At 44.0% G+C, this 26,220-nt stretch overlaps 4 protein-coding genes across 4 annotated transcripts in view; 3 read left to right on the plus strand and 1 right to left on the minus strand.

Annotated features, from left to right (window-relative positions):
- Positions 1-11,927, plus strand: part of LOC132454435 (proto-oncogene vav-like) — a 13,472-nt gene extending 1,545 nt beyond the window's left edge. Inside the window, 27 exon segments of the mRNA XM_060047792.1 lie at positions 1,314-1,344; positions 1,347-1,429; positions 2,101-2,159; positions 2,668-2,733; positions 3,277-3,385; positions 4,291-4,374; positions 4,504-4,572; positions 4,949-5,052; positions 5,258-5,357; positions 5,839-5,934; positions 6,168-6,236; positions 6,391-6,477; positions 6,614-6,699; positions 6,936-7,071; positions 7,676-7,785; positions 8,237-8,338; positions 8,503-8,597; positions 8,754-8,776; positions 9,109-9,148; positions 9,564-9,700; positions 9,990-10,055; positions 10,285-10,316; positions 10,638-10,748; positions 10,889-10,976; positions 11,087-11,210; positions 11,316-11,467; positions 11,740-11,927. Coding sequence (XP_059903775.1) covers positions 1,314-1,344; positions 1,347-1,429; positions 2,101-2,159; positions 2,668-2,733; positions 3,277-3,385; positions 4,291-4,374; positions 4,504-4,572; positions 4,949-5,052; positions 5,258-5,357; positions 5,839-5,934; positions 6,168-6,236; positions 6,391-6,477; positions 6,614-6,699; positions 6,936-7,071; positions 7,676-7,785; positions 8,237-8,338; positions 8,503-8,597; positions 8,754-8,776; positions 9,109-9,148; positions 9,564-9,700; positions 9,990-10,055; positions 10,285-10,316; positions 10,638-10,748; positions 10,889-10,976; positions 11,087-11,210; positions 11,316-11,467; positions 11,740-11,793 — 2,313 coding nt within the window. The 3' untranslated portion in view covers positions 11,794-11,927.
- Positions 11,928-12,058: 131 nt separating this feature from the next.
- Positions 12,059-13,529, minus strand: ubl5 (ubiquitin like 5). Its single transcript, XM_060047808.1, has 5 exons — positions 13,371-13,529; positions 13,003-13,086; positions 12,714-12,797; positions 12,526-12,563; positions 12,059-12,412 (listed from the first exon to the last, which is right to left on the minus strand). The coding sequence occupies exons 1-5, from the start codon at positions 13,463-13,465 to the stop codon at positions 12,369-12,371; spliced, it is 345 nt and encodes a 114-aa protein (XP_059903791.1). The 5' UTR covers positions 13,466-13,529; the 3' UTR covers positions 12,059-12,368.
- Positions 13,530-13,561: 32 nt separating this feature from the next.
- pin1 (peptidylprolyl cis/trans isomerase, NIMA-interacting 1) lies at positions 13,562-16,123 on the plus strand. The gene is made up of 5 exons (XM_060047807.1): positions 13,562-13,727; positions 14,156-14,241; positions 14,340-14,448; positions 14,533-14,643; positions 15,213-16,123. The coding sequence occupies exons 1-5, from the start codon at positions 13,670-13,672 to the stop codon at positions 15,320-15,322; spliced, it is 474 nt and encodes a 157-aa protein (XP_059903790.1). The 5' UTR covers positions 13,562-13,669; the 3' UTR covers positions 15,323-16,123.
- A 144-nt stretch (positions 16,124-16,267) lies between these two features.
- Positions 16,268-26,016, plus strand: si:ch211-14k19.8 (mucin-2). Its single transcript, XM_060047783.1, has 10 exons — positions 16,268-16,894; positions 17,838-20,156; positions 20,356-20,444; positions 20,640-20,698; positions 20,789-20,952; positions 22,048-22,213; positions 22,662-22,853; positions 24,025-24,246; positions 25,464-25,623; positions 25,807-26,016. Exons 1-10 carry the CDS (start codon positions 16,861-16,863, stop codon positions 25,879-25,881), a joined length of 3,480 nt encoding a protein of 1,159 aa, XP_059903766.1. The 5' UTR covers positions 16,268-16,860; the 3' UTR covers positions 25,882-26,016.
- The last annotated feature ends 204 nt before the right edge of the window (positions 26,017-26,220 follow it).

Below are 26,220 nucleotides of genomic sequence, written 5' to 3' on the forward strand. Positions count from 1 at the left end.
AGATGTAGTCAACCAATGTTAAAACCAACATCGGAAGGCGGTTTAGGTGCATTCAATACAGCTTGAGGAGAGATAGGATGTTTCCTTCTCCAATCTCTCAACAAAGCCTTTTCAAGTCGCGCTTACCTCATACTTCACTGGTCGTTCACCAATAGAAAGCAAGGGGCGTCATGTATACGTTTATCTGAACGATCCAGTGCTGTGCCTGCCTTACTTACGAGTCTTAGTCTGAAACTGTGATTTATATCACTCTACACAATAAGTGGCATTATCCAAAGCTGTGTAAACTACTACAAAACAATGGCTACCTTGCAATTAATGGATATTGTGAAAACATTGACAATATGAATGCTATAGAATTTGTGCATTTGCATATCAAGCGGTGTTCTCACAACTCTAAAACGGTAGTAGGCTGTAGATAAACGTAGACATTGATCACCTAGTGAACGTGTGTCCTAGAGGGAGATCTTATCGACAGTTAATGGAGGGCCTGTTTAGTAGTTTATATGAAAACTAACTTGTTCATGAGCAGTAAAGCTGTGGAAATCGGGAAGTTGTGAAACATCCGGCGATTACAAAAAGACAGTAGTCAAATTTCCGTAGAACACACACACCCAAACACACACACACATACACACATGCACACGTAGAAACAGAAACACACAGAAACACACACATACATAGTGATAAGGCCTCAAAAAGATTGATTTGAAGTTAATCTAACAACAGACAAAGCAGGGACGCTGAGTGCTTTCGTCTGTGAATAAGTGCGTATTGTTATGTGTGTTACCACCATGGAATATAAAAAGCCCTCGCTTGTAAGTACAGCACACATCAGCTAGAACAGAAACATTTCTGCTTTTCTCAATTTAGAGATTACCAGTTCTGCATTTCCATCTGTTCGGAAAACAGAAAGAGAGAGAGAGAGAGAGAGAGAGAGAGAGAGAGAGAGAGAGAGAGAGAGAGAGAGAGAGAGGGAGAGAGAGAGAGAGATGAGAGAGAGAGAAGAGAGAGAGGAGAGAGAGCGAGAGAGAGAGAGAGAGAGAGAGAGAGACAGAGAGAGACAGAGAGAGAGAGAGAGAGAGAGAGAGAGAGAGAGAGAGAGAGAGAGAGAGACAGACAGAGTGAGTAGACCATATAGTGCAGGAAGTTATGCACAACTGTGCAACAAATGCTGACCACAAAGTAATCCATTGTTACTTAACCTGTAATAACCATCTCGGTTGCTGACTTTGAATGATTTATGGTTAACTTTAGCTCCACCTTGCCTAATCTCTCTTTTTCTTTATTTGCATTCACTGTGACGTCTAAAGTTCCTGTGCCTGAAGAACATTCGTACATTTCTCGGGCTTGTCAAGAAAAATTCAATCTGAGGAAGAGTGAGCTTTTTGAGGCCTTCGACCTGTTTGATGTCCGCAACTTTGCCAAGGTATCTCTCTATCTGTCGGTCGGTCTGTCTCTCTTTCTGTCTGTCTGTGTGTCTGTGTGTCTGTGTGTCTGTCTATCTGTCTGTCTGTCTGTCCGTCTATCTATTTATCTATGTATCTATATCTATCTATCTATATATATTTGTTTTTCTATGTCGGCCTGTCTATATGTCTGCCTTCCTGTCTGTGTGTCTGTCAGTCTGTCTATCTATCCATCTATCTATATATTATTATTTTATTATCTATTTATTTATTTATCTATCTATCTATCTATCTATCTATCTATCTATCTATCTATCTATCTATCTATCTATCTATCTATCTATCTATCTATCTATCTATCTATCTATCTATCTATCTATCTATCTATCTATCTATCTATCTGTCTAGGTTGGACAGTCAAAAACACTAGACTTAACTCATATAATGTGTGTGTGTGTGTGTGTGTGTGTGTGTGTGTGTGTGTGTGTGTGTGTGTGTGTGTGTGTGTGTGTGTGTGTCTGTGTGTCTGTGTGTCTGTCTGTCTGTCTGTCTGTCTGTCTGTCTGTCTGTCTGTCTGTCTGTCTGTCTGTCTGTCTGTCTGTCTGTCTGTCTGTCTGTGTGTGTGTGTGTGTGTGTGTGTGTGTGTGTGTGTGTGTGTGTGGGTGTGTGTGTGTGTGTGTGTGTCCTACAGGTGCTGGATACATTGTCCCTTCTTTCACGCTCCTTCATTGCCATTCAGAAAGGATACCAGTGAGTGATTCTCGTATGTGTGCTTGCGTTCCTGTCTGTTTGTTTGTGCATGCACATAAAAGCCCCGGTTTGTAAGTGGTTTTCATTTCCACATTCAGTCCATTGTATTTCACCAAAAAGTGTTAATTTCACATGGTAATAAATCTCAGGATTTACTTCAGTTGCTTATCTTCCATCTGAAACATGGCTTCTCATAAGTATGCAAACATGGATTCAGAATGCATCGTTTCACTCGTATGGTTTGGTCGTTTCCCGATTATTGTACGTTCACATTGTACTCCGTGGCTGCAGAAGGCCCGAAGCCTTAAAATGAACACGTTACTTTACATACAACGTACTCCAATGAAACCAGTTTAGAAAGAGAATAATTAGTGTGCTTGGTAATAGAAAATATTGCTCAGTGCTCTTTAATGGATATATTAATAATTGGTCTCAATATTAATGTTGTGTACTTCCCTTCTGTACAAACCCTTTTTCCATACCCATGGAAACACCCACTAATCTCCAGGCCATTTCCTCACCATGGCTGTACCGCTGATGATGACACGTACAGCAGCTTGTCCGACCAGATAGAGTAAGTGTTTCCGCTGACATAAACACATAGTAATAATTAAAGGATGGTTTGATATGCAAGCCACAGAATCATTTTGTTGCGAACTTCTTAATTGTGTTTTGCTTGTTTAATTCATGCAAGACAGCATGTGTGTGTGTGTGTGTGTGTGTGTGTGTGTGTGTGTGTGTGTGTGTGTGTGTGTGTGTGTGTGTGTGTGTGTGTGTGTGGGGGGGTAGTTAATTTCATCGGCTGGGCTAAATGAGTGGCTTTTCCCACAGTTTATTAACAGTTGTTTTAAAGCCATGAATTCTTGCTGAATATTCAAAGACTAACCCTTAAAATCCTCGGAGACACATATATATACGTATATAAATATATTGCAGTATAATGTATCGAATACAGAGCATGTATTTGTATTTCTTGTGAATAATTGGAATAAAGGCTCCCGTTCCTGAATAAATTATGTGTGTTTGTGTGCGTCTGTGTGCATGTGCGGTTGGTCTGCGTGTTTGTGTGTGTGTGTGTGTGTCTGTGCGCCCATGCGTGTGTGTGTGCGTGGATCAGTGATACGGCGGAAGAGGATGACGACCTCTATGACTTTGTTGAGGACGACGACTATGAGGGGGATGAGATCTATGAAGACCTCATGAGGACAGAACAGGTTCCTGAGGCGGTGAGTGGGGAACACACTCTTCTCTTCACAGTTTTAGTTTTATCTTCGGAAATCAATGGTAACCCCTATGAACTGAACTGTTGGAAGATTAAACTCTACTTTGCATTAGCCATTTGTAAAATATTTACAATGATGATTGCTGCGTCCTTTCTTGCCGTTTTAAAGATTATATTATTAATATTGATCAATGATACAGATTGATATGTGATGCAATATCTAAGATTCCAATATTTATATCGTAAATTTAGATAACAGAAAAATTTGTATATCAGTGGATCCTGAAATTGTTATTGATCATGATCATTTTGAAAAAGATCCATATTGTAGTGGTTGAAGGAGAGGATGTGAATGATACCAAGTAAATCACAACATGACCTAATTCATATGGTAAATGGACTGCATTTATAGAACGCTTTTCTAGCCATTAGCCACTCAAAGCACTTTACAATATTGCCAACAATATTCCCCCATTCATACACACACCGACGGCGATGTCAACCATGCAAGGCGACAGCAAGCTTCTTGGTAGCAGTTAGGGCTAGCCCAAGAGCTGGGAGCAGGGGATTAAAATAGTAACCTTCCGGTTAACAGTCAACGTGCTCTACCTCCTGAGACAAATGCCGCCCACTATTAATCTCATCTCACGGTGACGGTTGACTGTGTTGAGGTTTTGTGGTAAGTTTATCTGATCTCTGTATGTGTGTGGGTGTGTGTGTGTATGTGTATGCATGTATGTATGTGTGTGTGTGTGTGTGTGTGTGTGTGTGTGTGTGTGTGTGTGTGTGTGTGTGTGTGTGTGTGTGTGTGTGTGTGTGTGTGTGTGTGTGTGTGTGTGTGTGTGTGTGCGCGTGCGTGCGTGTGTTTGTGTATGTGTGTGTCTGTGTCTGTGCATTCCTCCCCAGAAGAAAGTAGACAAGAGAGAATGCTGTCTGCAGGAAATCAGACAGACAGAGGAGAAGTACTCAGCTACGTTGCAGTCAATATTACTGGTACGAACACTCTTGCTGAAATACCACTGTATTCCCATGAATTTAAATGTGAAGGATTTGAATTGGGACGCAATGCTCGTTCTCTTGATTTATTCAAAAGGAAACAATTGTGCTTTTTTTAATGTGCAGCACTTCGTGAAACCCCTCCAGAAGTTTCTACAGCCTCAAGACATAGAGAGTATCTTCATTAATATGCCGGTGAGCACACCAACAGATTGCCGTCAACAAATTACCAAGATATAGGGAATGTAAACCTGTACAATGACATTTTTCTACTTCAGCCATCCTGTTGTTTAAAACAAAATGCCTTTTTCTCCCACAAATTGATTTTGAGTTTAAAAAAAAACACACACGCAGGGGGTGGATAATTGAGTTGAGGGTGGGCTCACTATTTAAAATAATGTGTGTGTGTTTGTGTGCGTGTGCCTGCCTGCGTGCGTGTGTGTGTGTGTGTGTGTGTGTGTGTGTGTGTGTGTGTGTGTGTGTGTGTGTGTGTGTGTGTGTGTGTGTGTGTGTGTGTGTGTGTGTGTGTGTGTGTGTGTGTGTGTGTGTGTGTGTGTGTGTTTCTGGGTAGGCTCTAGCTCAGACCCATTCCAGCTTACTGCTGGAACTCCAAATCTCTATTCAGCATCATGGAGCTGAAAACCTCTATCAGATCTTCATCAACTATAAAGAGAGGTATGTATGCACACACACACACACACACACACACACACACACACACACACACACACACACACACACACACACACACACACACACACACACTCAGTCAGTCAGTCAGTCAGTCAGTCAGTCAGTTGAAGGAGTTGTCAATTGCTTATACACCACCGCCGTCAGTGATCGTAAGTGTAATGATATGTCTGTAATCGTGTGTCTAAAGGTTGTTACTGTATGGCCGGTACTGCAGTCTGGTGGAGTCTGCATCAAAGCATCTAGAGAAGATCTCTTCCACCAGGGAAGACGTCAAGATGAAACTAGAGGTGAGGTGAACACACAGGTTCACAAGTTCAAAAGGCTTACGATACTAATGTTGATATTGATTATGTTTGTCATTTATCATGTTAAATGTACAGTATTTTATCTTTCTATCCCTCTCGCTTTCTTGATCTCTCTTTCTCTCAATTAATTTCAAATGTGCTTTATTGTAGATGAAGATAAACATTTACATTGAAGTAGTAGATCAAAAATCAAGCAACGAGAAAATAACTCTCTATCTTCCTCTCTGTTTCTCTTTCTCTCTCTCTTTCTGTGTCTGTTTCTCTCTTTCTTTCTTTTTCTTTCTCTTTTCCTTTCTCTCTATCTTTCTGTGTCTGTTTCTCTCTTTCTTTCTTTTTCTTTCTCTTTTCCTTTCTCTCTCTCTCTCTTTCTCACTTTTTTTTTCTCTCTCTCTCTCTCTCTCTCTCTCTCTCTCTCTCTCTCTCTCTCTCTCTGTCTCTCTCTCTCTCTCTCTCTCTCTTCCAGGAGTGTTCCAAAAGAGCAAACAGTGGGCGTTTTTCTCTGAGAGATCTACTCATGGTTCCCATACAGAGGGTTCTAAAGTATCATCTACTGCTACAGGTGTGTGTGAGTGCGTGCCTGCATGCCTGCGTTTGTGCGTTTGTGCGTGCGTTTACGCGTGCGTGCGTGAGCGTGTGTTTGTACGTGCGTGTGTACTCTGGGTGTGTGTGTTTGTGTGTGCGTGGGACATTCACTTTGGGGGACGTTGTTGTACACCCTGCATTTATTTTGTTAGAGGTGAGTGTCACCAGCCTGATGGATGAGGTCCCTGTTGTTTGCCCCCCCCCCCCCAGGAGCTGGTGAAGCACACCCCTGACCCCACAGCCAAGGACAATCTGCGTGCGGCACTGGACGCCATGAAAGTGAGGACCACCTTTGGACGCATTCAACGTTTAACGTTCAACCTGTCATTGATCTAACCGCGTCAATATAGGTGTGTGTGTGGAAAGTTTGGTCATTTGTCAAATCAGGGTGTGTATGTGCGTGCGTGTGCGTGTGTGTGTGTGTGTGTCCCAGGACCTGGCTCAAAGCGTGAACGAGGTGAAACGAGACAATGACATCATCAGACAGATCACCACCTTCCAGTTGTCTATAGATAACATGGTGGGTTCCCAGACAAATAATCATCAAAACATAAGTGAATAAAAATCTAGTCATCATTCTCCTGTCAATTAAGTGTGTGTTTATGTTAAGTATGTATATGTAAATATATGCATATATAATTCCCTCTCTTCCTCAGACGCAGTCTCTAGCGCTGTTCGGTCGGCCTAAGATTGATGGAGAGCTGAAGATCTGCAGTACAGAAAAAAAGTCTAAACAGGACAGGTGTGTGTTTGTGTGTGTGTGTGTGTTTGTGTGTATATGTGTGTGAATATGTGTGTGCATGTGTATGTGTGTGTGTGTGTGTCTCTATGTCCGTGAGTGTGTGTCTGTATGTGTGTCTCCTTGTATGTGAGTGTGTGTGTCTGTGTGTTTATGTGCGTGTGTGTGTGTCAGTGTGATAGATAGACACGAGAAGTATCTCTGAACGCCAGCCACCACTCTGTCCCTGTGTGTGTCAGGTACGCGTTCCTCTTCGACAAGGCCATGTTCGTGTGCAAGAAGAAGAGCGGTGACATGTTTGAGCTGAAGGAGATCATCGAGCTACAAAACTACCAGCTGCGAGACGAGGCCTCAGGGGAAAAGGACAACAAGAAGGTCCTTCACTCTCCACCCCACTCTCTGTTCTGTTATCCGCAGTACTCTGTGTTTGTGTATGTGTGTGTGTGAGGGGGGGGGGGGGGTCGGCTTTGCTCAGGAGGTACAGCGGGTTGACTTGTTACGGAAGGTTGCTAATTCGATCCCCCGCTCCTCCTAGCTGAGTGACGCTGAGTGTCCCTGAGCAAGGCTCCTAACCCTGCTCTCCCCGACGAGCTGGCTGTCGCCTTGCATGGTTGACTCCGCCGTCGGTGTGTGAGAGTGTGTATGAACCGTTGTAGGTCACCTTGCATAAAAGCGTCAGCTAAATGCCTTTAAAGGTGACATATCATACCAATAGGTGTGAGACATCACAAGTGGGCGTGTCTACCTAGATGTATGACGGATAGATGAGCAACGTTTGCTACAGTCCACTGGGTAGGCTGGTGGACTGATCTATCCAGCACACATCTAGGTGGACACGCCCACGTGTGATGTCAGAAGAGGCCGATTTTCAAAACGGCTTGTAACGGCTAATCACACTCACACCTGGTGGTATAATATGTCACCTTTAAAGTAAACGTGTGTTCCCACCCTCATTTGTGTCTCCTGTGTGCGTTCACAGTGGTCCCACGTGTTCCTCCTGCTGGAGTCGTTTGGGAAGTGCGGCTACGATCTGTTCTTCAAAACCAAGGAGCTGAAGAAGAAGTGGCTGGAGCAGTTTGAGATGGCCCTGTGAGCGACAACGTCAACACACTCGCACAAATGCACTTAGACACGCACGGTGCGGGAAAAGGCACACACGTTTACATTAACATTTATGGGGCGTTTAGCAGACGCTTTTATCCAAAGTGACTCACAATAAGTGCATTTGGCAGAAGATAGAGAAACTATATAAATCGCTTTCAATACAGTACAGATATTCATTGGAACAAGGGCCAAGGACTTACAGTAGCTAGGTAGTATCCTAGCTAGGTAGATAGCTAGGATAAGACGCTACAGAATGCTAAAGTGCTATTTTTTAAATGCCAGTATACGTATACATGCATCGCAGAAAACGTACACACATGATGCACATTCGTACATAATATGTAGTGACACATGTACACATGACACAGTGACACAGACACAGTGACACATGACACAGTTCTGCAGATTTTAATAGGACCTGATGTACTTGATGTAGGTCCAACATGTGTCCAGAGAACTGCAACTCAAACAACCATGACTTCCAAATGCACTGCTTTGAAGAAACAGCATCTTGCAACGCCTGCTCAATGCTACTAAGGTACCATTCCCCCCCCCCCCCCCCCCCCCCCCGCCTCTCTCTCTGTCTGTCTCTCTTTCTTGCATTACCTAAATTGATAAAGTCTTCATGTTTAAAGTGTAGTTCAACATTTAAGCCTCACTCTAATAATACTCAATAATCAATTACCCAAACTGCCCTCATAGAGGGATATTCTTCCAGGGGTATTGCTGCAGCCACTGTAAAATGGCTGCTCACAAAGAATGCCTAGGCAGAGTGCCCGTCTGTGGACGTAGAACAGGTACGGTCTATGAGATGTGTGTGTGTGTGTGTGTGTGTGTGTGCGTGTGCGTGTGTGTGTGTGTGCATGGTTACATGTGTTTGTGTTTTCTGAATGTGGTATCAAACATAGCTACAGTTGGCATACAATCTTACCAGTTTCTCTCCACTATACCAGATCATCCAGTTTCCACACGAAAGGTAAGGTTCTCACTACCTGTGTGTGTGTGTGTGTGTGTGTGTGTGTGTGTGTGTGTGTGTGTGTGTGTGTGTGTGTGTGTGTGAGAGAGCGTATGTTCATGCAAGTGTGTGTATGTGTGTGTGTTTGAGCGTATGTTTGTGCATGTGTGTGTGTGTGTGTGTGTGTGTGAGCGCATGTGCGTGTAAGTGTGTGTGTGTGTGCGTGTTTTTGAACATTGCTACAAGATCAATGGAATGATCTTCCCCGTGTGCACTTGATGTGTGTGGCGATTCTGTCTGTTCGTGAAATACTTGGAATGGAAAACTGATGATGTCTATATGTGCACCCCTAGAAGACACAGAGGGCCTCCCCTAATGCACACGTCAATATGGGTGAGCTGCCTACAATTCAATGATATAGCCGTCTTGCATAAGATCTTGCATATCAATCCTTAATCCACGGTCTTGTCGAATACTTAGTTAGTCAAATATTTAATAATAAACTCAAAGCGTTGATGATGCTTTGAGTCGATAACAATAGATTTACAGATTCAAGCAACATTTTAACATTGGTAACTGTGGTATAAATGGAATTTACTGTGGTGTTATCTGAAAAAAACAGGATTGCCAAATTTTGGAATATCCCCAACATCGTCAAACATTATTTTCCAATAACAGGACACCCTGTCTGGGTTTATGCCTGACCTAATAACAACTAGGAAAATCTGAGGGTTCAGTGCATAATATTCAGCTTCAGATCCACATAGCGTCAAAATGGTATTCTTTGATGCATTGTTTTATTCCTCAGGACTTCCTAAAGTGGAGGTCATCCAGGATTATTGCGGTATGCCACCAGCCCCTGCGGGTTTTGGCCAACAACTTCACCTCACCAAGGGGGATGTGCTTGAGCTGAAAAAGGCTGATGTGGACTTTACTTGGTGGGAGGTCTGTATATCTACACTGTGTATTTAGATCATATATTGACCGATAATTAAAAAACATGTGTGTTTGGTCCATCGCAGCATATGATAGTGTTTTCTATCGACATTATATGCTTATCTCGGTTTTTGTGTTTGATATTACATCGCGTATGTTATCCATAAGTTATCCAAGTTATCCATATGTTATCCAGTTCTCCATAGTCACATAAGCCTATGCTTATTTGTATCACAAGGTTATCTGCAAATGATATGTCGTATGATCCTCCAATAAAAGATGTGTTATTTAAATTCAGGGAAGGAATGTGACCACTGGTCAAATGGGCTGGTTTCCAAGCAAAAAGGTTCATCCTTTTTCCTCTGTGAGTACTTCCAAATTATTTCTTCTTAACCACCTTACGAAATGTCAGATTTAACACCTTTGTCCTATCAATGAACTTTTCATTAAAGGTGAAGTAGGTAGGAGTTAAGAGCTACAATTTGAGTGTTATCGGTTTGGGATGTCATAGCCATTTGTCAGTTTTCCATATATTAATCAGATGTTTTCATTTTGTATATAATGTATGTCATGTCGGTCTGTCATCTTTTTAGAGGCCCACGCCAAAACTGACAGGCTTTCCCTGGTGAGTATTATATAATAATAATAATCATAATAATAGTCGTAATATGCTATGAATAGTGTACTATCAACCCGCTAATACATAATTTAGCTAAGACAAGAATAACATAGTGCTACTCACTGAAATAAAACCCCATTCTTAATACAATGACATAGCCTGCTGTATTCTTGCTTTCTGCCTGTAATTTAATTTTGATATATTTTAGGAGAATGTCGAATATTAAGGTATAATGTCAAAATTGTTAGTGAAATAAAACAAAAAGGTTCTCTAAGCTTGGACTTTCCTTTAAATACAAATATACCTTAAGTGTCATTCTGCTTCTAGGTTTGCAGGGAACATGGATCGCACTGCGGCTAAAAACCTGTTGAGCGCTCGTTCCGACGGGACCTTTCTCATCAGACAAAAAGACGCCGGAGAGTACGCGATCAGCATCAAGTGAGCCACCAGCCATGCGTCTATACAAAACGATAGACACTGAAAAAGATCATTCACACAGTGAACAGCATTCACAATAGCCCTTGATATCGCCATCCCTCACATGGCTCTCTTCCTCTCTCTTCTTTCTTCAACAACAGGTTTGACCCTGAAATAAGGCATATTAAAATCACTTCCTTGGAAGGCCTGTTCCGAATCAATGAAAGAAAGGCCTTCAAGGGTTTGATAGTAAGTCATTCCACTCTTGTAGCAATTTGAGACTGAATTATGTTCCTACCCACTCAAAACTCATGATGATTTTTATAATGTACCCTTTATTTACTAACTTTCATCCTCAGGAAATGATTCAATTTTATGAGCAGAACTCTTTAATTGAATGCTTCAAAGACTTGGACACCACACTTTTAACACCCTACAAACAAGCTGAACCCACCAGCCCAGAGAAAAACCCACCTTTTCCAGGTAGGCTATATTATCCCCCCCCGAACACAATGGTGTTAGATCCCCACACACATCCATTCCTTACTGCACCAGAGCTGACAGACAGGGTTGTGTGGCGTTTGACAGGTGTCGACAACCAGCCAGTTGGTATGGTCAGAGCCAGGTACGATTTCTCAGCCAGGGACCGGAAAGAGCTGTCGCTGCGGGAGGGAGACACCATCAAAATCATCTCCAAGAAGGGCCCAAGTGGATGGTGGAAAGGGGAGGTGTACGGAAGGGTGAGATACATTTTACATCCATATACAATACACCATTTATTACCATCAGTTATAAAGAAGACACTTTTAGCCAAAGCCCCTAAGACTGAATTCAGGAACATGTCGTTAAGGGGCAGGTCAGGGGTTTGGCATCTGTTCAAGGATGGATATGTGGGATCAAACCCGTAACCTTCCGTCTAGGAGTCAAACACCTCAGCCACTACACTTTCCTGTACTCCATCACAAAAGCTGTTGATTCTCTAAATGTCCTTCACACTCTGCTCTGTTCCCAGGTGGGGCTTTTCCCAGCCAATTATGTGGATGAAGACCACTCAGATTACTGCTGAGGTCATCCGGGATGACCGTATACATGTGAATGCAGTTTTTTATGTGCATGTGGAAAGGTTCCCAATGCTTCCTGGAGCTATGAATACAACTACTGTAATTTAGTGTGCATCAGAATAAAAATAAATTGACTTACTCCTCATTGTGATCTTTGCAAATATCGTAATCTGATAAACCAGGATTGATGCTTATGGTTTAAGCAATATGTGATTAAATAAAGATGATTTTGAAATTTTGAAAAACAAATATAGGCCAGACCCAAGGATATACAAATAATCAATTTATTCCAAATAATATGAATATCACCGTCCCAAAATCAAAACGCTTGTCAAACGGTAAGAATATCCGTCTTTAAAATAACCATGATCCATTGCCTTCCATCAAGGAGATTTGAATATCAATCACACTGATGTATTTTGTCAGTATGGTTATTCTTTTTACACCACTTGATACATGACGACACATTTTAAATGTGTATTTGCCAATCAGATCTGTGTATATGCGAGTGTCTCCATATGCATCCATGCCACAAAGTCACAGTTGGTCATGCAGCATCGTCTGGTGGTCCTTCCATTTTCTACTGGTAGTACAACTCTAGATTCATGCCATCGTGGATTTCATCTGCAGAGACCATTGTTAAGTGCAACAGAACAGTATGGAATTAAATAAAAAGCATAGCTGATTCTAAGTATCATTGTGCCAAATTGTCTTAAAATGAAAGGCTTAAAGGATACAGTCTCCCAGCGAAACGTGGTCCTTGAATATGGTGTACCTAGGAAGAAAGGGTTGACTTATGAATACAGTTGCATCCAAAGTTATATGCAAACCAACAGGGTTTAGGTACAGAAAACTCAAGATACATATGCTCAGACGACTAATCAAATAATATAAAGACTCCGTTAATAACAGCAAACCAGCTTACCATTTCTTCAAGACGATTTTGTCCCACCTAGTTCCTGTCTGGGCAGCAATAAGTTTCTTCAGATCTCCAATGGTATCTTCAGAGCTAAGTGCATAAGGTTAGGGAATATGCATAGTAATAAGAGGTACTCAAATTAAGCTGAATATGGCGGAAAAATGTCCCTTATCAACAGACAGGAAACTGTGACGAGTACTGTGCTGTACCACTGTTTTAATATCAAAATGCATAATAATTCAAAACCAATACCAAAGCTTCATATATGGGAAATTAATAGATGCTCAAAGGATACTTGCACTTTACCCGGACTTTTTTCCCAAGGCGATCGTTGCAAACCACCTCAATCATCTTGATGTGATGTTCTGAATGTTTCGATCTACGAGGAAGTATTTCAGAACATTTAGTATGAAGATTTGAACAGTTACCTTCCTACCAGATCATGGGGTGTCTGCGGTATTTATATACAGCTTCGCCACTTTCAGATTGAATAATTTTGACAATTAATAGACTATGTAGTTAGTTCGCTTTAGCTGAGGATATTCACGTTTTATTAGACCATGATACATAGACAACGCCTCCGAATATGTTATTAATAAAGACACATGGAATTGGAACCGCATGCAGTTTATGAAAGTATACTGTTATCTGTCCATTAATTACCGACTAAATATTCTCCGTTCGACTGGATATCTGAAAATGCCTCTTTTTGTTGCGGTCGTAAATCGTTCTAGTGCATTCTCGTGTATGCGTTGCATGCTACACCAATGAGATTGCTGGAATATTTGATTGGCGTGTCTGAATCTAACAGTGATTGGTTAACATTTCAGGAATGGGCGGTAAATAATCAGAAAACAAACTCTGCCGTAAATTGTGTGAAACTGACGTATAAGCTTCTTTGCCACACACAATCCAGTACATTCAACTATACATTTTAAACGGATTAATACCGAACATTAAAAATGGCAGACGACGAGAAGTTACCATCCGGATGGGAGAAAAGAATGAGCCGCAATTCAGGTACTCAAAAATAAACAAGTGGCGCCAACCATACTAGCTAGCTAGCTTGATGGAAATGAACAGGATGTAGCGTCCAAGCTAGGATGGCGAGCTAGTTACGATCTGTAACACCATGGTTTGCTGCATTGAAGCGATCAATTGCATTGTAGCTGCATCAATAATTAAATAAACGATTATGTATTGTTTCGTTGTTGCGCGGCTTTACACATAGGTAACCCTTGCATACTCAATGCAGTTTTATATTATCAGAGATGATCACATGACGTCATTTCAGTGTTATTACTTCATCTGGGCAAACCAACTATCGTGATGCTAGAAAAAGATCCAAGCAGCTCAAACGTGTGTATGAATGAAGTGTGTTTAATTGTCTTATTCCTCAAAAACGTCTTTGCCCAATCGTTTTAATAGTGTCCCCCTAACTCTTCCAGGCAGAGTTTATTATTTTAATCATATTACCAATGCAAGCCAATGGGAGCGCCCAGCAGGCGGAGATGGTAATGGCGAGGCAGATAAGGTAAACACGACAGTCAATGTGTTATTCTGCCGTATCCATGCACCAAGTGCTGGTGGTTGGCAATTCTTTATTCTCACCTATGTCGCCATTCATCCTAGGTACGTTGCTCTCACCTGCTGGTTAAGCACAGCCAATCACGTCGTCCATCCTCCTGGCGAGATGACAACATCACGCGCTCTAAAGACCAAGCATTGGATCTCATTCAGAGTACGTCCAGGTAGTCTGTTGATCAAGAGTGTGTACATATGTACAATATAGATATGTTGTTCAAACCGCTGTCTCTACCTGCAGAATACATAGAGCAGATCAAGTCTGGCGATGAGGAGTTTGAGGCCCTCGCCTCCCAGTTCAGTGACTGCAGCTCCGCCAAGAACAGTGGAGACTTGGGACTCTTTGGAAGAGGTACATACAAACTATCATCACCATTGAGATTTGTGCATATATATTGAATGAAGTCTGAATATTGACTATTCAACTACCTCATTACTTAAAGTCGTACGCCTAGATATCTGTACATTGGAGTTTCCCAGATTCCAAGTTGTGTGATCCCAAATTCATTATTAATCATTGTGCCACCGGAAGGGAGGGGTTGTTGGGTTATTATTTGCTTTCCAGTAGCAGCTTCCACTGACTTGCAAAGTTACAGTAGTCTAACTCCTATCCGTGTGAGAGGGATACACTTTGAATTACTTTCAAATATTTTTAATGTGTCAGTAACAACGAAACAAAATTGCATTCTGTCAACTAATAGACAGACAATTCTGCACTATTTTCAGTGCTGTGATTATAAGGCTACCTGTGATGCAAAGCTGACAGGTCCATCACACCGTTGCACCGCCAGTTAGAGTGAACAGAACACAGTCATTAAGATTTTTGAATACTGAGTGGCTTTCTGACTGGGTGGGACTGGGCTCAATCTTACACATTGCCACTTTAATGCATAACATTAACAGACTCCTCTTGTGTTGCAGGACAAATGCAGAAGCCTTTCGAGGACGCTTCCTTTGCTCTCAAAGTGGGAGACATGAGTGGGCCTGTTTTCACCGACTCTGGCGTGCACATCATCCTTCGCACCGGCTGAAAAAAGCCACACCCCCTCCTTCACTAACGCACGCATACAATAACACAAACAGATGTACACAATCCTGCCCAGTTGGCCCCCATATTTCCCATAATCCTGTATGCCATGTCTTAAAGATACAACCTAAATGATGAGAAAAGCTTGTACTCTGCGTTACATTATTTTTAAAGTTGGACCACTGTAATGTCGTGTGACAAGCTTTGATTGTCAATGAACACGAAGGCAGAATTACAGATATTGTCTTAGGCTTAATTTTTCCCTGCCCAAAATAAAAATGCCTGCGACCACATGGAAGGGACCACTCCCCTAAACAAACGTGTCAACTGCAGGATCACATGATATTTAGAGTGAAAGATGAGGAGATAGTTGCATGTGCGTTCATTAAGTCTGTTCATTTATTCTGTTTCATGCACTTCCAAGTTCTCTAAAACCCTTTCCCAGCATGAATCCATGCGCCAAAATGGTTATTATATATGTCTGCTTGTGGGGAGGAAAATTTGACTCGCTGAAAAGCTCCTGAAAAATAAATGAAGCACAGAATGAATGTCACCCCTGCTATACGCTGTTGTGATTATTTTGACCTGATGGTCACAAAGACAACAAGCCGAGGGTTCAAATTTAACACCAATCTAAACTAGAAGAATTATGTAGTGGTTTGCTTCAATGCTGTACTGCCACAGTGTTGGAAGTCATTGTGCCCAAGGAAACTACTGACATTTATTTTGGCATAATCTGACATGTACTGTCCAAGTAAGTAATGTTTGTTTAGATTTCTGTCATTAAAAGGGTTTTGTTTTGTAATTTGTGTTGTATTTGGGTGATTTTACTTTTGAAAAAGAAATGCACATCCACAAACAAGTTTATTAATGTATGTATATAAATATATATGGGACAAATATGTTTGTCCCATATGTTTCCCTGTGTTATACTCAAAGCTGTCCTGGTAATCGCAATTCCAAGTGTCTCCTCAAATGTTCAAATCCAGACTCCCTTAAAGATCTAAGGCACTGCTCATTAGGTAAAAGCCGTAATATTTTGTGCAACCTCTTTCATGTCCTACAGAGTGGTCCAATGACATCCTTCCCAGACCTTATGTCCGCACTGTAAAAGAGAAACCCTGCAGAGTAAAGACCGACCCTGCAGTGAGCGAAATTCCTCCTACTTCGTTTTGTTTTTTTCTTGTAGGCGAAAACCGCATTTACTAGAAAATGCGGTCCGAGCGTCCTCAAAAACCACCGAACTAACGGGACCGTCCCGGGAATGTGAAATGACCACCCATCATCTCCCAATATCTTGCTATTTTCCTTTAAACGACACACGTGCGTCTGTTTAAGTTGCGGGGGCTGCTGACAGCTACAAGGTTTCCGTTAGTAGGAAATGATGGAGAGGGAAAGTTCCTGACGCCTCTCATTTTCGGGAACAGTCTGGGTCGTTGGCTAATGTGTTACTGCCGCTGTTCGCGTCTTTCTGCAAGGATTTATACTGTATGGATTTGGGATTTTTCGAGGTTCTGACACTGAGATGTCTCGGGATTGGAAATGCAGCTCCACGCATATATATTGCTCCTTGTTGGTAAGAAAACAACATGTTGCTGGTCGTGAATAATTGGAAAACCTTTCTGAATAGTCGACTCTGTTGTAGATGCACGTCGTGTCATTTTCTTTGGAGCATCCAAATAATATAGGTCAATAAACCGTTATGCAAATCCAGCTGAAGGGTTGGTTATGTTACACCTTTGTATCGGCATACCGCAGCCAACTATATTAACCTATTGTCACTGTAGTCTATTTCTAACTTTCATTCCACTCAACATCAAAGAGCATAAAACCCACTACTGCAGTCTCAGCTTTCAGTAGATTGATGGATATGTCAACTGATAAAAGAATGCCATAATTAAACTCAGAATGAACCAGCATGCCGAAAAAAGCAAAGACGCGCTGTTTCTCCTGCTTGCTTTTGTTAGAAGGTGAATCAATTACGTTATTCAATCACTAAGACCTTCAGTGTTCAATTTCTCACTGCCTGATCACGAGTATTTCAACGTATTGGTACATGGTGTTTAGTGGTGGCAAATGTTTTCCTAACTTAGTAGTAAAATTGTGTTTTCACATAGTCTTTTGAGGGAAAACAATGGCTTGTGTTCAGCTCCATCAAGCCATAAGTATTCATAATTTCCCTGCTGTTGTCACTATCTATAATAAAAGTATAATGGTTTGCTGTTCTATAGGACAGCATAGCAATGTGGTGTGATTTCGTACATACTACTGTGGAAGATTGTGGTTAGACAGTTTTTCTTTCCCAACCAAGCCTTAAATCTTTGAATTGCACAACATTACTATTGTGTGTGTGTGTGTGTGTGTGTGTGTGTGTGTGTGTGTGTGTGTGTGTGTGTGTGTGTGTGTGTGTGTGTGTGTGTGTGTGTGTGTGTGTGTGTGTGTGTGTGAGCGACTGACTGTTTTATTTCCATGTCCCTCACCCTGTCTCTCTCACTTTGTTTTTGTTCCTGGGGATCCAGTTCAGGAAGTTGTGACAAATTCCTCAGAGTCCAACACCCCCAGTCTGGACTCAACCCAACCCTTTTCCACCACCATCACTTCAACCCCCACCACCACCACCGTCACCTCCGCCCCTACAACTCTGTTTAAGACGGGGACCTCCATCAGTGCACCCCAGGGTGGGCTGGGAGCCGACGGGGGTCAAGGTCAGCGGTCTTCTTCAGAGGCAGGGAGGGGCACTGCCGCGTGGGCCGCTCTGGCCACCCCCCTCCAGGTCCAGCACCAGGGTCAGTGGCCCCCCAGTCCCGGGGGAGCAGGCATAACCCTGGCTGGGGTGGCCGATAGAGCCGCCCGTCCTCTTCCTCAGGAAGGAGTGGACAATGGAGCGGATGTGTCTGGAGCTGCTCACACCACCGGTGATGGCCGCGGCTTTTCCACCGAGGACACACAACGCGGGCTTCTACACAACAACGCCGCGCCGCAACGCGCAGCGACCGAGGCCACGTCGTCATTCTCACCTGGAACAGTTGCCGCGGAAACAGCCGTTTCTTTCAGCACACTGCGAGGCGACGCTCTCCCCACCCACACAGACGGGGAAACGGTGCCAGCCACTGCGACTGTTCCTGTTGCCACCACACACACTGGGGTGCTTGTCACGGACGTGCCCACGTCTGCAGTTATGCAGCTCGCCCCAGACAGACGTACGGCCGCTGCATACCCAACACAAAGAGGCTCCTCTGGGCTCGACCGCGCTGCGCTGCTGCCTCCCTCCGTTCCTCCACCATCCCCACCACCGCCCCCACCGTCTTTAATAACCTCCCCAGCCAGACCGCGGGGGACCGGTACCACTGTAACTCAACGTGACGGGTCTTCGGAGGACGAGAGGAGCAACGGCGGGGGGGGAACTTCAACATGGAGGAGGAATCGACACAGACAGGCCACAGACCGACTACCACCCACTGGTCGGACTGTGGCAGCCATTGCTGAGTCTGTAAATGCACAGAGTGTATCTAATTTGAAAGATTTAAACTCCTCGGACACGTATAGTGTAACTGTTGCACCGTCCCCCTCGCAAAGGCCAGTCGGGGGTAATGAATCGTCAAACACAGACAGCTCTGAGCTGGACGGCTCCAATCAAACACTGTCTTCTCTTTCACACGATGGAGCTATGAACTCTCTATCTGTGGTTCCTGATATCACAGATGAAACTTCGGATACTGCCTCTAACAATGTTTTGGAAAACGAGGACATGCTACACACCCTCTCTGCCGACCCTCGTATTAACCAAACCGCCACACCTACCATAACACAAAATAGCACAAACTTTGTCGTGGTCGATAGCCACTATTTAGCAACAAACACTTCAGCTCCTGACCAGCCCTTTGTTTTCTCTATCTCCTCGGACCAAACCAAAACCAGCCCTGAAACCAACCACCCTCCCTCCTGGGCGCCAACAGCTTCCCCAGACTCGCATGTGGTCTCCAGCACAGCAACGGTTTCTCAAAGGGAACCACCCCCACACTCCACCATGAGCACATCCCTCGTCCGTTCCTCCGACGTAACCATGACAACCGCTAGTAGTAATGAAATCTCCAACGGAGAGGTGTTTCTGGGCGGGAACGATGACGCCACGCAAACTCTGCGTCCGAGGGGCACAGCGGCACCTGCTGTTCCAAGCAGACACGCATCATCCCAACCTCTTTCGGCGATGACAACAGTTGGGCTGGATGAGAATGGACCCGCAGATGTATTGACAGATGGACATAGTGGTGCACCAGTGACGCCGCTACAAACAGTCGTGTCTGACCCTAACGCATCAAATCCAACCGTTCAGGGTGTGGGTACCGTACATTTGACGCACGCCACCCTCACCGAACACAGAACGATGTCAACTCACTCATCCACGCTGGCTGCAACGCCAATGAACACACGCACACGTGAGCCCTCCCCATTCCCCACCTCTACTGCTGAAACGTCTCCTACATATAACCAGTTCAGTGACCACAGCGGTTCCCCCCAAACCACCGTTTTCCCGGAGACACTCGTGGTCTCCGAGGCGGCTCCGGGAACGGAACCGAGAGGAGGAGAGCGCGACGAAGACCTCGTTTTCATGACATCAGCACCCTCCCAACAGTCCACTCCTCCCAGTCTCCCAGCCAGACACACTCCCACAGGCGGAGCTCCAGAGCGGCCCTCCCCCCGGGCGCTTCCAGATCCCAGGCAGGAGCACCTCACGACGGGTACACCATCCACCTCCACTCCCGAGCCCAGCTGGAACGTAACCACTACCCAGCCACCAAGGTTTTACATAGTACCTGACCAGCCGGCAGCTTTCAGAGGTACAGAATAGGGTGTTTTTGTGTCTAGTCGATCCGTCACTATGACAATTGGCGCCTTCTGTCTGAGGCAACACTTTTGACTTGCAGCCCAAAGTTTCTGGTTCCAACCCCTGAAAGGGAGAGGGAGAGTGAGCGATGTATAGATAGATTGGATATGCATACAGACATAATACTAAACTGTTTTGCTTGTTCACGGCAGTGGAGTCCATGGAGCTGCTGTTGCAGATCATCGTAGAGGATTTCAACTCTGACGTTACCACTGACCCGGAAGTTGACATGGAGGCTTGGGTGGGGACATAGTAACACACGCACGCACACTGTTGTTGGGAAGGTCGACCTGTAGCCCAAAGGTTCTGAGGTTCAACCCCACATCTTTGAACAAGATGCTTCATCCTATCTGCTCCTGATGTTCATGTTTCAAAATGCTGACTTCATATTCAATAGTAATGAGAGGACGTTTCTTTCTCTCTCTCGGCCCTGTAGATAGAACCGTACCTGCTGAAAGCCCCAGGGTTCAGCAAGCTGCTGGGGATCTGGAGCAGGTGAGACAAGGCTGGAGAATCATACACCATAGAATATATACATCTATATCCTTCTGAGACAGTTGAATAGTAATCATTGTTATATTCCAGAGGCCTTGTGGTGCAGAGTCTGATGGAGTTTGAGACCAGGGGGGCTGTGGTGTGGCTGGGTAAGGGGGGCCCTGACTCCCTTTTAGAATGTACAGGACTGGCTCAGGCCGTCTGGGAGGGCCGGCGCTTCAGGGGTTCAAAGGTCACCAACATCACAGTGGGAGGTAAGCATCTCTATGGGCCTTATGGCCAATGTGCACCAATGTTTATTCCGACACGGAATCGGTGCTGCTCTGGAACGGAATTCAATGTATATTGAATGCTCACGCAAAATACCCCAAAACAACCACCACTCCTTCCGTGGTCAAACAACTTTGCAACGCAATTTCACACGCACAACAAAACTATTGGGTTACTGGCATTCAAATCAAGCCAATCACAAATCGCCTCACCTTTCTAGGCTTACGGTTTTGGCTGGATGTGATACCTGGGCAAGATTGGCCCCCAACCTTTTGGTCTGGTGGTGATTCATTAAATCAGCTAAAAGTGGGGGTTGGGAGACATTGATCTGTTGTTGGGCTGTCAGACAAAAGAAGGGCCATTTGATGTTTGTTGCTGGCAGTGAGAGGGATGGGAACAAGATGAAGGTGAATACACATAAATTAACTAAAATTAGGGGACAGAGGCGGGGCAGTGACAGGGAGGGGCGTGAGGACAGGGAGGGGGGGGTGGTGAGCGCAGGCCTGTTGTTTTTCTGGGAGATATGTTGTGGGCTATGAGACAAGGGAAGGAATGTCCGATGCTTATGCCAACCACTCTGCTGCTCAGTTTATAAATTGCTTAAAGAACAAAAGCAGGTTAGAGGCAGACGTCTGGCGGAGGGGAGGATGAGAACAGGATGAAGGTGAAACATATTTAACAACTAAAACTTGGGATCAGACAAGGGATCCGGCAGGGAGGGGCAGGAAAAGATGTCCTCAACTAACAGTGGGGGTCAGAGACAGGGCTCAGGCAGGGAGGGGGAAAACGGCATGAGGCAAAACAATATCTCACTGTCTAAGGATTAATATAATCTCAACACGAGGACTCACCATAAAGGTGATCAGAAAGATGTTGTTCAGTGTTGTCAACTCCTGCTGCATTTAAACAAGCCGAGTTTTCCCACATCTGGTCAAAATAATCAAACCATTGTTTTGGTGTGGCTCTCTGAGACGCCCGTTCAAGAGGCTAGTGTCTGTTGCAGTCCTCACAAGGAACGGTTGAACTCCTCCACATCGCGCACCGTACGTCTCACACATGTGTGCGTCTCTCCTGTCCAGGACTCCAGGGGCCCTTGTGTGACTGGCTGCTGCAGTGCCCCGCCGGCTTCCAGTGTGTGTCCCGGCCTGGAGGAGAGAACCACAGCTGCTCCTCGGTCTGCAACCTAGACTACTGCCACCACCATGGAATCTGCACCCACCATCCAGGCCAGCTCCCAGTCTGCCGGTGAGGAGATATATATATATATATATATATATATATATATATATATATATATATATATATATATATATATATATACTATAGTCGATGTCCAAGGACACAGACACACATTCTGGTGGCTGGTGTATATATATATATCTATACACACTCACACACTCACGGACGCGCAAACACACGCACACATACTATAGTCAATGTCCACGGACACACACACACATTCTGGTGGCTCCGTAAACACAAACCACACACAAACTGGGACACACGTAAATACACCGACACACAAACAGCACATATTGCAGTCGTTCACCGTGGACAAAGAAACGCACACATTCTGGTCCGGCCATTCAACCACAAACCACACTCTCACAAACATCCACACACATTCTTATCGGTTTGACTAGTCTCCACACATGGAACTAAAACTAAAAATGGTGTCCGTGTGTGTAAACAGTTGTCTTGCAGGCGATCACTTCTGGTTCATGGGTCAGAGGTGTGACGTCCGCATGACGCGAGCCCGGCTGGTGGGGGCGTGTCTCGCCGTCCTGTTGGTCCTGCTGACCCTGGTGGCCATCCTGGCCCTGGTGGCGGTGAGGCGCTACCGAGCCATGCTGATCCAGGCCAAAGTCAACCAGACCCGGAGCAGGTACACACACACACACACACACACACACACACACACACACACACACACACACACACACACACACACACACACACACACACACACACACACACACACACACACACACACACACACACACACACACACACACCTCTTTCTGAATAGTTGACTTTGTTATAAATTAATGTAATAATGTCCTTTTTGAGTGAGTTTGTTGAGTTCCTGAAATGGAAGCAATATACAGAGAAATATGCTTATACTGTGTTGAGCTGGTGGCTGCTGCGGCGTCTGGAGTTCTGGCTAGTCTAAAATAAGACCAGTGGCATAAACACAAAAGACACGCTGATGCGCACATCGTTTCTTCTTAACATGGCAGTGTTTCCAAAAAGGTGTTTCTGTCAACGTAATGCTCAGTGTAGTTGACGTAGCTGGAAATTGAGATGGTATTGAGAACCTGGAATACAAGTGACTGAAATCTGAAAGGCTTTGACATTTTGATTTACAGAAGGGGAGATATTGGACTGCTTCATGAGGTCAAGGAAAGATTTGGGACATGGGGAAGCCAACCGCAATGCTAGGAACAGGTCAAGTCATTATATGATGGTGGATGTTATGGACAGGGGTTTGCCATGGTGAAACTACAATGTTCCAAAGATGGACTACTGACAGCCCTTCTTAGATACTTTCCCCCCGTACATTTTAAGGCATATTAATACTTCTGTTACTGTCCGTAACTGTTCTGTTTCACCCAGGTTACATAACCGTGGACAACACATAAAGTGAAAATATTTGACTTTATTGCTGCAGGGAAATTTAAATAAAAAAATGGAATGCAGGCTACCAGTCACAAAAGAGAAACTAAATAGTTGTCACGTTGGTAATGGTAAAAACAAATCTGACCGAAGCCCCTTACTACATGTTGCAACACTTGTAATGACAATAACCTCCACAAGATGTCACTGTAATGTTTCCATCTCTTACAGAAAATAAGGAGGGAAATGGCCAAATGAAAGTAATTCCACAAATATGCAAGACAAATCATTTTTGGACATGACAATAGTACATAGCTGCATAATAATACATAGTAGTACAAGTGATAAAGTTAACATACATTTTAAACAAAAATAATACATAGATTGTGTGTTTTCTTTGTTTTTATGAATGCCTGTGTTTATGAACGTTTGCATGCAAGCTATCGCAGGTTCAACCACTTTGACGAGCTGTCGGGTCGGTTTTGGCTGAGATCGACGGCGGGTTCTGCCGATTCGCTGGACAACCACGGCTTCACCCGCTCCGACGAGTTACTACATCTGCGGGCGCTCGACCGCACCTGCTGTTACCACGACGACACCTTATCTCTGGCGTCCACCTGCCCCAGCAATGGAACGCGTATACACACTGTGTTCCCCCACAGGTATGCACACGCCCAGCCACTGCTAAAACGCTCCTACCTTTGGTATTTAAAGGGCATAGCCCTGCGCTAGGAGGAGAGCTTCCGCCTACGAGATTCACAGAATTTGATCTGGGTAGTTGTGGTTGGTTTAAGACGAATTTGACTCAATCATATTGTTGGGAAGCCAACAGAATTATCACTTTCGAGATGTGTTTTTACTTTTTAGTCAGTAGTAGCAGACTCGTGTTTTACAGAGAATTTACTTTACACAGTTTAGTCAAAAGATATCACAAAAATGTCCACCAAAGCTTTTTCGTGACCCCCAATAGAACCGTTTTCAATTTATTATTTTTTCAAACAAACAAGTTTCTAATGTAGCATTTGTATTAATTCATCTTTGTACCTTGACGTACACTAGCCAACATGTGCTTTATTGTCTTACATCTAATGTTCTGTTTTCTTTGTATGAAATGTGTGTGAATGTTTGTTGTTGGAAATGTTTGTCTGGCTGTGTATGTTTGTCACAGACATATTCACAACAACAATGCAGATTCAAACAATAGTAGCTGAGCACCAGAATACAGCTCTGTAGGGTCTAGCACAGTCAGGCATGGTCTGGAATCATCTCTTCATCCAACCTAAATAATGGATCAGCAAAACCATTAAGTCAGTGTGACTGATGCATGTTTACCACCTTTACTTGACCAGTGGGTCCTAACCAATGTTGCGACCTGGTGTCCCTTGAGGCAAGGTTAAGTGTGCCGGGAAATTGGTTGGAATTTATATTCCTGAAACCGGTTGCAGAAATGAAACTGAGCTAGTCAAACATGAACTCAAAATAGTTCCTGTTTCATTACTGTTTTTCTATTTACCGGTTACATGAAATATGATTAAAAAATGTGCTGTGTGGTCGAAAGGCTGCTAATACATCCTTTGGCTTATGTGATTGTGTGAATTTTCCCTACAAGATGGTGAACCTTGAGTACTGTGTGTGTGTGTGTGTGTGTGTGTGTGTGTGTGTGTGTGTGTGTGTGTGTGTGTGTGTGTGTGTGTGTGTGTGTGTGTGTGTGTGTGTGTGTGTGTGTGTGTGTGTGTGTGTGTGTGTGTGCATGCGCGCATGTATTTCACATATTTAATTTGTGAGGATGTATTTTTTGCGTCCGTTCCCTGCTTGCTGATTGACTGTGATCACAAGGGTGTTTTCTGGGTACTTAATGTCCTGTCCTTCCCTTGTGCAGCTCCCACTATGGTTGGAGAGGAAGTGATATGAGCATGGTGGACTGTGTGCTGGACTCGGGGAAGGCCAGCGATCTGTCGGTCTGCAGTTGGCCTGTGGAACCCATCCATTGGACCCCGTTCCCACTATTACAACAGCTGGCTTCACACCGGCCTACCACGGTAGTGTGTGTGTGTGTGTGTGTGTGTGTGTGTGTGTGTGTGTGTGTGTGTGTGTGTGTGTGTGTGTGTGTGTGTGTGTGTGTGTGTGTGCGCAAACGTGACAAATATTCTCAGAGTTCCTTTTGTTGTTGACTTGGATTATACTGTTAATCTTTTTTTTGTGTTACCCTCCACACTGTCCAGGTGAGGGCGTCAAGGACACGCTCTTATTGTGAAGGCATGGAGCTCGTAGACATGGGAAAGAGCTGGACAGCGTAATGTATTAAACGCATGGACGCAAGAACTCATACCATCCCCGACACGCATACAGAAGACCCGTCGTAACGGACAAGCCATCGCTTTATTTTGATATTCCAATATTAATAACTTTGATAATAAAATAATTGAAAAATATACTCGTGTTGTTTTTATATTTTACAAAATCTGTCCGGTTTGTTTTTAATCACTTATTCTTAACCAAAGATGACTCGTTCAGGGAAACCTTGTTCCTCACTGCTCTTGAGTTACTGCTTATCGCCTTTCATGGATGCAAAGGCCGTCAGTGCGTGAATGTGGGTGTGTGTGAGAGGCAAAATATGACCTGGTTTGATTGACTAA

This window comes from Gadus macrocephalus, chromosome 3 (assembly GCF_031168955.1).
Source record: "Gadus macrocephalus chromosome 3, ASM3116895v1".
NCBI lineage: Eukaryota > Metazoa > Chordata > Actinopteri > Gadiformes > Gadidae > Gadus > Gadus macrocephalus.

What these genes read in the sequence shown, in the direction of transcription:
- si:ch211-14k19.8 (XM_060047783.1), top strand. Translation starts at nt 16,861, where the DNA reads ATGCAGCTCCACGCATATATATTGCTCCTTGTTG. An exon ending in AAGTTGACATGGAGGCTTGG is followed by an intron (nt 20,445 to 20,639) that starts GTGGGGACATAG and finishes TCGGCCCTGTAG; the next exon opens with ATAGAACCGTACCTGCTGAA. An exon ending in GGCCAGCTCCCAGTCTGCCG is followed by an intron (nt 22,214 to 22,661) that starts GTGAGGAGATAT and finishes GTGTGTAAACAG; the next exon opens with TTGTCTTGCAGGCGATCACT.
- pin1 (XM_060047807.1), top strand. Translation starts at nt 13,670, where the DNA reads ATGGCAGACGACGAGAAGTTACCATCCGGATGGGAGAAAAGAATGAGC. An exon ending in GTAATGGCGAGGCAGATAAG is followed by an intron (nt 14,242 to 14,339) that starts GTAAACACGACA and finishes CATTCATCCTAG; the next exon opens with GTACGTTGCTCTCACCTGCT. An exon ending in CTTGGGACTCTTTGGAAGAG is followed by an intron (nt 14,644 to 15,212) that starts GTACATACAAAC and finishes CTTGTGTTGCAG; the next exon opens with GACAAATGCAGAAGCCTTTC.
- ubl5 (XM_060047808.1), bottom strand. Translation starts at nt 13,465, where the DNA reads ATGCAACGCATACACGAGAATGCACTAGAACGATTTACGACCGCAACA. An exon ending in GAACGGAGAATATTTAGTCG is followed by an intron (nt 13,087 to 13,370) that starts GTAATTAATGGA and finishes ACTTCCTCGTAG; the next exon opens with ATCGAAACATTCAGAACATC. An exon ending in AAAGTCCGGGTAAAGTGCAA is followed by an intron (nt 12,798 to 13,002) that starts GTATCCTTTGAG and finishes TTATGCACTTAG; the next exon opens with CTCTGAAGATACCATTGGAG.